The following is a 12,188-nucleotide window of genomic DNA, read 5'->3' on the forward strand; positions in this document are numbered from 1 at the left end:
GTACATACCATGTTATAAGTGAGTACATACCATGTTATAAGTGAGTACATACCATGTTTGATTTTCTGGGTCTGGGTCATCTCACGATTTTTTTCTAGTTCCATTCATTTGCCTGCAAATTTTATGATACTATTTTTAACAGTTGAGTAATACTCCATTGTGTAAATATAACTTAATTTCTTTATCATTCTTTGGTTGAGGGACATCTAGCTTGTTTCCAGTATCTGGCTATTACAAATTAGACTGCTATAAATGTAGTTGAGCAAGTGTCCTTTTATGGTAGGATGAAGCATCCTTTGGGTATATGCCCAGGAGTGGTATAGCTGAGTCTTGAGGTAGTCTGATTCCCAATTTTTTAAGAAATTGCCATATTGATTTCCAAAGCAGCTGTACAAGTTTGCACTCCCAGCAGCAGTGGAGGCGTGTTCCCTTTGCTCCATCCACACCGTCACCAGTGTGAACTGTCCACACTATAATCATCTAGCTGTGAGCTTTGTGGGTCCTGGGCTGGGCTGGTGCTGTTGTAGGCATAAACAAAGCCAGATGACTGAGATGTCATAGTAAGTTAATTTGATTGAGATTTGTTTATTGTGGTTTGCAGTTCTGTTTCATTGCTGGACATTATAGATAGTGGTATTATTTTGAATGTGGCCAAAGGAAGTGAGAGAAGGTTTTTTTTGTTGTTGTTACTTTTATTTTTTTACAGTCTAGTCATCACCCCCTCCCAGTGCTCCCTCCCACAGTTCCTCATCCCCAATGTCTTCCTGATCCTGCCAGGCTTCCCCACTCCCTGGGGCCTCATGTCCCTCAAGGGTTAGGCGCTCTTCTCCCCGAGGCCAGAGCAGGCAGCCCTCTGCTCTATGTATCGGGGCCTTGGACCAGCTCATGTATGCTGCCTGGTTGGTGGCTCAGTGGCTAAGAGAGCTTGAGAGTCCAGGTTAGTTGGGACTGCTGGTCTTCCTAGGGGTCACCCTCCCCTCAGCTTCTTCCTGCCTTTTCCCTAATTCAACCACAGGGGTCCCCCACTTCAGTCCAGTGATTGGGTGTAAGTGTCTGCATCTGTCTCAGTCAGCTGCTTATTGGGCCTCTCGGAGGATAGCCATGCTAGGTTCTAGTCAGTAATAGTCTCAGGCCTTGAAGCCTCCCCTTGAGCTAGATCACAATTTGGGCCGGTCACTGGATTGCCTTTCCCTCAGTTTCTTCTCCATTTTTGTCTCTGCAGTTCTTTTAGACAGGAACAATTCTGGGTTAGATTTTTGACTGTAGGATGGCAACCCCTTCTGAATCGAGGTAGTTTTGATCTCTGGAAAATATAGTGGGTAATTTCACTCAAAGGAAAATTGTGCAGAGGCAGGCAGATTTCTGAGTTCAAGGCCAGCCTGGTCTACAGAGTGAGTTCCAGGACAGCCAGGGCTACACAGAGAAACCATGTCTCGAAAAAAAAAAAAAAGAAGAAAAAAAAGGAAAATTGTGACTTTTTTCAATTATTAACTTTTACTGATGTTGTAAGATGTCCATCCTGATAACAGTAGGCAGCGAGTTTTGTGTTTAAGGGAAATGAACTGAATCTTAGTTATATTAAGGAAACATTATTAATAGAGTGTTAATGAATGCCTATGCATAATAAAATACAAAATTTGGTATCTGTTTTAAATTTTTATTTGTCTATTTTAAAGAATGAAAAGTGAGATGCTAGTATATCTTTCATGTGTATTTCATGAAGTGCTAACAACACACAACTAAAAACACCAAGGCACTTGGCTTTTCTGAACTTATCTTCAAATTCTGAGAATTCTGTAGCCACCATCAAGGCCACCAGAACTCTCCAGCTGACCAGTCTTGTAGCCTCAGCTGTGAGATGGAGACCTGTGAGTGAGTGTGACATCAGGGTGTTGCTATGATGGTCAGCAGTGTTGGGGAACAGTTATCCAAGTGGGCTCTCGAGGGGGGTTGGACGACCTTAAATAAGAGAAGGTGTCATTGCCTCGTTTCTCCCTGGCATGCCTTCCCGCTCCTGACATCCTTCTCGCTCTCTTGCTTGCAGGCTTTGATCCAGTGTGAGCAGCTGAAGAGTGAGCTGGAGAGGCAGACAGAAAGACTGGAAAAGGAGCTTGCCTGTCAGCAAGAACAAAGGGCTTTGGAGAAGGAGATGATAAAGAAAGAAGTGACCAGAGAGAGGGAAGATGCAAAGTCAAAGGTACTGCGTCAGCACTCTCTCCAGCTGAGGGACCTGATGGGTAGATCTCAGTGGGCAAGGGCTAGCTTTGGCTCACAGTCCCTCCTCTCCAGGAAGGTGGCACAATGCTCCTGGCAGTGGTGGTGGGCACACCTGAGTGCTCACGCCGGCTCTTCTCCGCATTCGTACTGAAGTCCTCCAGTGCATCCCTTTCTGCCTTTCTTCAGCTTCAACAGATCAATTGGAATCTCTGGGGCTGTAGTTATAGACCCAGTGCTGCTCTCTCAGAAAGCATGCAGACCTTGGGGAAGGTGGCTGCTAGGCAAGTATGTTCATAAATGCATCAAATCGCTCCAGCCTGGACAGTCATGAGAGACTTTTGTCAGAAGGATTTTGAAGTAAGGCTTAGGGAGATGGAAGGATAGTTAGGTGGACAGTTGAGTTCAGGGGAGTAGAGTGTCATTGCAGGAAAAGCACACACCCACAGGAGCTGCAGCTCTGCTTCGTTGGGGTTTGGGTACTGCCCAGGTGGTGGAGTAGAGGGAGTCGGGTAGACTGGCGGAGGGTGGAGTATGGAGATAGAGAGAGGTGCTAAATCACTAGTGTGCGTAAAATCTACATGAGAATCAGAAATATCACCCAAATGTGACATGAAGCCACACGTTGTCTTCACGTTGGACGGCGTGGTAATGATAGCTAGATTTCAGGAAAGTCACCTCATTAATAGACTGAGCAGAACTAGAGTATGTGCCCGGAGATAAGGTTCGAATTAGTTATGGCATCTGGTGGAGAGGATGACATCTTTGTCCTAGGAGGTCACAGGGAGTTGGTTTTATCATCCAGGGAGGGGGGATAGCATCGTGGTCCTAGCTTTTCAGACTGGTTTTAGGTCACATTTATTCTCCCCAAGTTATGTCAACCTCAGTAGAGAAACTTCCTGAGTAGAAGCCAGTAGGTGGCAACCAGTTTAACTATTCGCCTGCCTTGTTCTTCCATTCGACTCCTCGCAGTCTCTCCTGTGCCTTCCCTACCTCAGGCAGCTCCTGCAGGCTGTGCTGAGGCTCTGCTGATCTCCAGCTCTCCTCAACAGCCTTGCTATCATCACAGCCTTGCTTATCATCAGCACTGCTGAAGCCAAGCAAAAGAAACAGTATCTCAGTCCCTACTGCATAAGGAAAATCTCACGGGCTTCACCTCCTTCCCAGGAGAATCATTCTTTATTTTATTTGATCCTTCTGAGTTTTTGAAGCAGTCTTCTTCAGAGTGTCTCAGAGGAAAACTAGGTTCCTCTTTGTAAGTTCCCATACCTCATTGATGGCAAATTCTTTCTTATTGGACGGTTGCCTTCTCCTAACTTCCTGCGAAGCCCTCGCATCCACGGCCTAACGTGCTCACACCTCTCACTTAGCGCATGCTCACATGAGGTATGACTAACACACCAGGAAGGGCTAGGCAGCCCATGGCTGAAGTATGACTAACACACCAGGAAGGGCTAGGAAGCCCATGGCATCGGAAAGGCAGGATGAAGTCAGAGGTTAGAGCTGGTCCCTGTCTGCACATGATCAGGACAAGCCTTGTGGGAAAGTAGTGTTTAGCTAAGATCCAAAGAATAGGTAGGACTTCGAATCTAGCTTCCAAGGAAGGAAGTGGTCTCTGTTCCACCCGGAGAAGACATGAAGGAGGTTTAGTTTTGGAATTGGCTCCTGTGTGTGAGAAAATAACATTGGTTACAAAAACAGCCATTGTTCACACCTAGGGTATTTTTATTTGGGAAGGGGCCTGTTTCATGGAAACCATTTGACTCAATAGCTTCACAATATAAAACCACTCAGATGAGTATTCAACAAGGAAGGGAAAAGAGAAGGATGAAGTGTGCTTGGTCACCTCCTGAGCCAGGGAGGCAGTGGAAGCTGGGCCCTTTTCACAAGTGGGTAAGCTCTAGCAGATTTGCTCTCAGGCCTGGTTCTGAGTGTGAGAGACAGGAGTAACTGAATCTTAGTAGCTAGATGCTGTTCTCAAGGAAAATGGCCTTAGAGAAAGTGATGTGGCAGGTAATCCAGTTTGACCTCTATGGGACCTTGATTAATCTTCAGGTGTAATGAGTGCTTTAAGCACGTGACAGGGTTAATCGAGGTGATGTTTAAGAAGTGTCATAATGCCTGTCTCATGGTAGGCATTGAATAAAACGGAGCCTTTGTTGTCGTTTTTATTTTAGGGAATGCACAGTGGGCTTGCTGGACAGTTTTCTTGACACGTCAGTACAGACAGATAAGCTGGAGTATAAACCCAAGCTGGACCTTTTATGGATTCTCTTGAGTGAACTTGGCCAAGTAGCTTAGTTTTCTTAATCTCATTTCAGGGGAACTGAAAATTAATCCAATACAAGTAATCCAATTTTCATTAATCCAAATCTGATACAATTCTTTCTCTAAAGGGACTTAAATGCACGTGTGTGTGTGTGTGTGTGTGTGTGTGTGTGTGTGTGCACATCCCTGCCACCCTAGGAAAGTACCTAGTTTCCCATGTCGCTGAAGTCTCCCTGTAATACCCCTTCAGTAGTTGTGATGGAGATGCTGCAGACACAGGTACCATGATCACACTCACGAGTGTACACACGTGCTAAGGGCTAGCATGCAAGCATCTGTCTGTCCTTCCTTTGTCTTTCCTTCCTTCTCTCCATCTCTGCACCTAGCCTACAAAGGACCCTGCAGCTTTATTCAGCCTTCCCTTCTGGATCCTTCACAGTTTCTCAAGCAGACCTGAAAAACACTCCCAGGACAACAACTTACCAATGCACAATATTGAATGAGGTATTTAAGAAACAAAATGAGAAGGGAGTTTCCTCGTTATGTTTTTAAATAGTATAATTTATGCATATGAAAGTGTGTACATGGCTTTCTGTCTCTCTGTCTCTCTGTCACTGTCCCTCTGTCTCTGTCTCTGACACACACGCACACACACACACACAAGCTCAGGAATGCAGTCTAATAGGAAAAGTAACAAATTAATCACTACAATTACATTGTAAAGTTAGTGTAAAGCCAGGCACTGGTAGCTTCCTAACAATAGGAAGGCTCAGGGAACTAGCCCCCCCCCCCCCCCCCCCCCCTGTGTGTGGAAGGCTCTAGAGAACAGGTACCTCTGCCTGTCTGCCCATATTTGCATCATTCCCCCACGAATGTTCCCCGCTGTGAGTTTGTCTCCTGCCTTCAGTGTGCTCTCTGAGCCACTCTGGTGTGTTAGTTGAGTCCATCACTTATCATATGCTTATGTGGTCACCCCCTGCAGTCCACATATTTTCTTAGTTGCTTCCCTTGACAATAGCCCATTGCCAGAATCCCGAATGTGTTCTATCTCTCTGCCCCTTCATGCCCTAGTCAGTGGACTGGGAACCACTGTGCAGACATTTCCATCAACCTCTCCCAATCTAGGCGTCCTTGTCTCTTCCTTGCCCCTGTCAAAGTTTAAAGGACTTCGCTGATATCAGTGCCGTAGACATCCAGCAGTGTTGCAGCTGTCTGTGTTACTTCTGGCTCTGCAACAGATGTGGATGGAGAAACTCCTGCAGTGTAATGCTGACTTCCAGATGGTGGGCGTGGGGGAAAAGAAGGTGTGACCACAGGAGGGAGGCCTCAGGAAGTGGGTGACAGGAGGCAGCAGACAGGTCGGATGGGCAACAGAGCTAAATGATGGGTGGTACAGGGAGGGAGGCTGAAGGAAGAGAGGGAGGGATTGGTGTGTGCCTTGTAATAGAAACGGACCCAGAATTTACAATTAGCAAAACAGTCATCTGTGTGTTTATTCTAAACACCAACCATTCTTAATATCTTTCACTGATTTATCTCCTTATAACATGTCCTATACTAGATTTACTAGCTTGCCACTAAAATTGACTGCTGCTGTTTGGGTCCAGAAGACCTATAATTACAGGTTTATGATATGAATAATCATGGACTTGAGTTCTTAAATTACAGATGTTAAATGATACTATTTGCCCTGTTTGTTTTCCCTTGACCTTTAATTACTCATTCAGATTGTAATATGCACAAACGTACTTTGTAGTTTGTTATTAGTAGAGCTATGTGCGAATGAAATTTTCAGACAACCTATTAATGTTTGGGGTATGTAAATAACTATAAATCAAATACACATTTCTCTGTGATTTTCAGAAAAGTCAATTAGTTGATCATTCTAAATTAGAAAGTATCTTCAGGGCTCTTTATTTTCATGTGGGTCAAGTATGCTATTTATATAATTCAAGTGTGGACACTTGACATTGTAAAGCTCTTAATTTACCATAAACTTTTGTTCAGTATTGAAATTTTAATATTTTTTATTAGCATATATTAATTGCATACAATAATGGTTTCGTCAGTATGTCTTCATGCATGTATATAATATATTTTGATCACAGTTATCCCATGATTGTCTCTTGTTCCACTGGTAGTTTTTTGATGTATGGACCAGTAAGTGTATTAGGCTCATGTGTAGGCACAAGTTTAGCTCTTTGATTTACACGCTGGGGGCTGTGGTCCAGCTCAAGCATCACCATTCCCCCCCCCTCTTTTGGTTTTTGGTTTTTTCGAGACAGGGTTTCTCTGTGTAGCCCTGGCTGTCCTGGAACTCACTCTGTAGACCAGGCTGGCCTCGAACTCAGAAATCTGCCTGCCTCTGCCTCCCAAGTGCTGGGATTAAAGGCGTGTGCCACCACTGCCGGCTGAATTTTCATAGTCTCAAATACCATTGCTGAGATTTGTTTTCTTTCACAGATACTGATCCTATCTCAGAATATTGCCAAGCTAGAGGCCCAGGTTGAAAAGGTTACAAGGGAGAAGACTTCAGCTGTCAGTCAATTAGAGGAAATTCAGAACCAGCTTGCATCTCAGGAAATGGACGTCACAAAGGTCTGAGCAAGTTTTGGTTTAATAATTGGCCTAAGTACATATTTTCTTTGAAAAAATTTTTTTCTTTTAAGTTTATTATTTTTATTATTGTATATGTGTGATGTGTATATGTGTGGTGTGTGTGTGGTATGTGTGGTGTGTGTGTGGTATGTGTGTATGTGGTGTGGTGTGTATGTGTACATGTGTGTGTATGTGTGTGATGTGTGGTGTGTTGTGTGTATGTGTGACATGTGGTGTGCTGTGTGTGTGTTATGTGTGTATGTGGTGTGGTGTGCGTGTTGTATACAGGCACACACATGCCGTGGCGCTCCTATGGCGGTCAGAGTCCATTTTCTTTGTCCACTGTGAGACCCAGCTCTGGTTTTCAGATGCCCTGTGAGCAATCTCATCTACTTTGAAACCATTTTTCTTTTTCTTTTTTTTCTTTTATATTTTTTCCCTCTTTGTAGCCTTGGCTCTTCTGGAACTCAGAGATCGAACCTGCCTCCACCTCCCAAGTGCTGATATTAATGGTGTGGGCCACTGAAACGATTTTTCTTACTAACCAAAGCTTCATATGTTGTCAGAAAGAAGTTTGGAATCGAAAGTCTTTTTATGTCAAGAATAATTAAGGTTACTTTAGTGAGTCTATCAACAGCCCTTACTACACGCCCGCTTCCTCCACCCTTACTGTATGGTACTGAAAGTCCAAAGCTAATCTGTAGCAAAGAATCAATTGGCAAAGACTTGGGAACAGTTCTATTTAATTGTTGCATCTTTAACGAAACTTACCTTTCTAAGTTAGTTAGCAAGGAGTGATTCTTTTTCTCCACCTTGTTTTTCCAACAATTGCTTAAGGCATGCTGAAAGCTTTGTTTGATTTCAAAAGTTTCCTCCTCTCTCTTCTGTTTCATATCTACTTTTAAAATCAACATTTTATATTAAATTCTTAATTATATCTTATATTTAGCATAAATTCTTCTTTTATTAATTAAGCTATATATTTGTGCCTTGGGCCTCTCTGACCAGTGAAGCAAGGACTAAACATGTAGTGGTTTTAATTGATTTATTTTAAGAAATGCTAGTTTGTCTGGATTTCAAGTAAATTATAACCCATCTCCTTAAATTTTGATACATTTTATTCTTTTGTTGCTTTAAATTAAGTAACATAATTATTTTTAGCTTTTACATTGATTTATACTTACACATAAAACTTACAAAAGGAGCTTCACTCTCTAATTCTGCATTTACTTCATAAATCACGCTGGGTGATGAAGAGGCTTAGGAGGCTTCTGTTCACCAGCATACCTGCTCTGTGTGTCTGGAGACAGGGGCGCAGACAGCTCTGCAGAGAAATGGGCACGCAGGTTTGGAGATGGAACTCATGGCTCTTGTTTGCAGTTCATTACAGGCGACAGCTTTTAATGAAGCACAGTGACAGAAAGAATGAGTTCTTGTCTCTACAGCTGTCCAACAGGACGCAAGCCTCAGAGAGTGACACACTAAGCTAAATGACTTTAAAAGAGCCTCCATCCCTCAGATGATAGTTCTGGCTCAGTAGAATGCCTAGATTTATTTTAGAAGTCTGTTGTAGATAAGTACAGTAAGCAGTGAGCTGACAGGACTAAGAAGGTAAGAGTTCAAATTAAAGACTTAAGTGACTTTTAGAGGACTCAGACATTTGTTATGGAGTACATTCAGCTAAAAGTCACTGCTTTTCATTGTTGAGGAATTGTTATTTTTCTGATGTTATAAATTGAGAATTGTTCACTTCATCTGTAGACCTACTGAAGCCAAACAGTTTGGAACAGGTCACTTAGCATTTTAAGTTTATAATTTTTTGAATGGAAGAATCAACTCTCATGTATTAAAGATACACTTTTGTATGTGTGAGTGCATCTTTGATGCCCCTGGAGCAAGGTTGTTGCCTGTGCTTCTGTCTTGTCCTAACTTTTAAACTCTGGTGCTTTTATTGTTTCTAAAGAGCTTTTTATTCAAGAAAAGGAAGGCATATAGGTTACATACTTTACTATAGTTTAATATCTCAATAATAATAAAATTAATTTCTAAAGCTTCTAAAACTCATTTTTGAAGAAATGCCAAACTGAAAAGTTGCAGGCAAGAGTAACCATTAGATAATACACAACCTTTAAAAGGCAGACTTGAAAGTCAGAGAGAGAGTTGTGATGTAACTCAACTTCTACAGTCCTCAGTTATGGCAAAGATTCATCATTTCTTTATTTAGATGTTTCTGATAATTCTATTTCTCAAATATGCTTCTCCATGTGAGTGACCTGGACTAGAGAAAAAATAAATTGCATACAGAATGTTTTGCAACATTTTAAAGATGTTATATGTATTCATTATCTAATAATATCACAGTTATTTCACTTCAGATGTATATTTTCTCTTGTGTAGAAGACTACAGTTATAATTGTAGCGCATGCTTAAAGCCTGCATATGACCTTTACCAGAAGTTCTTTTATGGTATTTAAGTCACATTGCATACCTACAACAATATAGTTGATGGTATCTATATGGTTTATAGTAAATGCTGGTATTGTACACCTAAATATCAATAATATAGCTTATTAGCAAAAAAATGTCCTTATAAAAATTTACTTGAAAGCTTAGCTGATGAAGTCTTTAAAGAGATATTTTATAATATAGAGAGAATGACCACCTGTGTGAATAACTATAACTGTTTTAATTACTTATTTTAGCTAGTGTGATTTCAGGTGGTAGTGCCTTTCATTGATAATATTAATTTGAATCTATTTTATATAAGATAATCCTGAAAATTTGCTTCAATTTCTTAGTTATGCATTCCATTATTTTATAGTTTTTGTTTGATTTTGAGAGGGGGAATGAATGTATTTGTGGCATTCATGCAACTAAAAAGGCAACTTGTAGAAGTAAGTTTCCTCATTTCAGGCGGGACCTTTGGATTAACTCAGGTAATCAAGCTTAGTGGCAAGTGGCATACCTGCTGAGCCATCTCTCAGTACTTCCTTGTGTTACCTCCAAATCTTGAAATCAATCCTCTTAGAAAAGTTTTGCTGTACTTTATCTGTGTGTCCTCTAGGGGGCACCAAAAGATCTAATTGTAGACACTTGTCTGCCGATTCCAGAGGCTACTGATCTGTTTTTACAATCTAACAGGTGTGTGGAGAAATGCGCTTTCAGTTGAATAAAACCAAAATGGAGAAGGATGAGGCTGAAAAGGAACACAGAGAATACAAAGCAAAATCTCAAAAGGATCTTGAAATGAAAGATCAGGTAAGGGAGCACACCGGCACAAGCAGCTATTAAGCTATTAGTAGCATGTTTTCTGAAGTTGGTGTGGTTTTATCCCTAAGCCACTTATTTCTCTTATAGTGTCTCTAACTAATGTAAGGACCCAGTTTATACTATTAAAAGAATTTCATTTATAGTTGCCTGACATGAAGTGGTGAGAATCAACTGCTTGCATATGAAATTCCAATTTGACAGTTCATAAATATACATTTGGATATGTATCTATTACTTAGAAAAAGTTTAAAAAATGTTCTAATGCACAGTTTGAACCTAAAATACACATACATAAAGTTCTTGAAAGATGCCAACTTGCATCCAATTTTAAATGAGAAACTTTAAAATTTGTAAGATGAGATGAGTTGATATGTAAATATGTCAATCAAATTGATTGTTGGCAGAGTTGGACCAGTTTTAACTAAGATAGCCATGAATGCGTTTGCTCAGGAAGCCTAAATACAGTGAAATTAGAAATGTTAGGGAAAATGCTACTTGCTTCAATTTCAGTTTGAACAGATGTTTTATGTTATAACTCTGTTGAGATTGTATAGATACTCCAATTTTAATTGACTCTGGGGAAAGCTTTTAAAGAGAAAGTTATGGCAGATTGACTTTTGATGTTCTATTTTTATGTTACATTATAGGCCATTGAAGGTTTGCATTCTTTACAGCCAAGAAAAGCAGATTGTGTATTCTATTAAAATAATACGCCGAGGTATCAGTATCAATAATTTAGAGATATCTGTACAGTTCAGGAGTAAGTTGCTCCAGATAATTTTACAACATATTTCTAAGCAAGGCTTTCTATCATATTTTCAACATATTTTCCCTTTCAAGCCATCAGCTGTTGATGACAAATGACACAAATGCAATGGAGAAAGTATTAACTCTGGAAGTGCCAATGAAGTTCTGTGCAGAGCATTGCAAATCACAGCTGAAACCCAGACAGCCGGAATGAAAGTAGTTTCTATATGAGTGTATGCAAACTTTATGATGAGTTCTACATCCTAGAAGATCTCTTAATATTAACGTGTACTGATTTTACTTTGTCCAGTTGGGGGCGTCCCTGATAGTGGAATGGAAAGTTCCCTCAGTCCAGGATTGAAAGCCTAGGACGACTAAGCAAATGGAGTACTCTCCTCCTCCTGATACCCCGCAGGTTTTTACAGTTACATTGGCACACTCTGTGATATTAAATATCTTTTGAGTTATTGTACAGAACTCCAGAAGTATAATATTTTCTACTAATAGAACACAGAAGCAAAGAGTTTGGGAATGATATAAAATTACATTATCATGTTTTAGCAGTACCAAAAAAAAAAAAAAAAAACAAGTAACGAGAGAGTGTGTGTCTCAGGAAATGAATAACCTAGTTTAAATCCCTCCTAGTGTCTGTTACTTTAGGATGCTGTTTTCTTAATTAACCCATAATGGTAAAAAGGCTAGAGCTGAAGGGATGAGTTTCCTTTGTCAGTGTTCCCTGACGGACTGAAATACTGAGTTTCCCTAATCATCTTTGGTGGTACCGTTTCGGTGGAGATGTACCTTCAGGGAGGGCACAGTTTGTAGGAGTAAATCTGGGGAGGGTTAGGAGAGGTTTGCTTGCTTCCATTTTTTTCTTGACAGAATGTGAGGAAAGCTTATAGGTGCTCTTTGTAACTGTTTTGTACTGAACAGACAGTTTCAGAAGTAGTGGCTTCTCATTCCCTGGATGATTTGGAGCAGCAAAGCAGCAATTGTTCTTTGGTCTCTCAGCCATGACCTGACCTTCTGTCTGTAAGACTGAAGAGCTATTTAGCTTGGCCACCATCTGCACCCAGGAGAGAAATTTACAT

At 40.9% G+C, this 12,188-nt stretch overlaps 1 protein-coding gene across 3 annotated transcripts in view; it reads left to right on the forward strand.

Annotated features, from left to right (window-relative positions):
• The window catches only part of Sdccag8 (serologically defined colon cancer antigen 8), a 213,391-nt gene that overhangs the window by 58,329 nt on the left and 142,874 nt on the right, over nucleotides 1-12,188 (forward strand). For all 3 annotated transcript variants that reach the window (XR_003709718.1, XR_003709717.1, XM_028755297.1), the window contains exons 10-12: nucleotides 2,045-2,197; nucleotides 6,946-7,080; nucleotides 10,222-10,338. Coding sequence is in view for 1 of the 3 variants with exons in the window: in XM_028755297.1 (XP_028611130.1) it covers nucleotides 2,045-2,197; nucleotides 6,946-7,080; nucleotides 10,222-10,338 (405 nt within the window). In the remaining 2 variants the exon portion in view is untranslated. The remainder of the gene's footprint in view (nucleotides 1-2,044; nucleotides 2,198-6,945; nucleotides 7,081-10,221; nucleotides 10,339-12,188) is intronic.

The sequence above is a fragment of the Grammomys surdaster genome, unplaced genomic scaffold (assembly GCF_004785775.1).
Source record: "Grammomys surdaster isolate TR1022 unplaced genomic scaffold, NIH_TR_1.0 126051, whole genome shotgun sequence".
Taxonomy (NCBI): Eukaryota; Metazoa; Chordata; class Mammalia; order Rodentia; family Muridae; genus Grammomys; species Grammomys surdaster.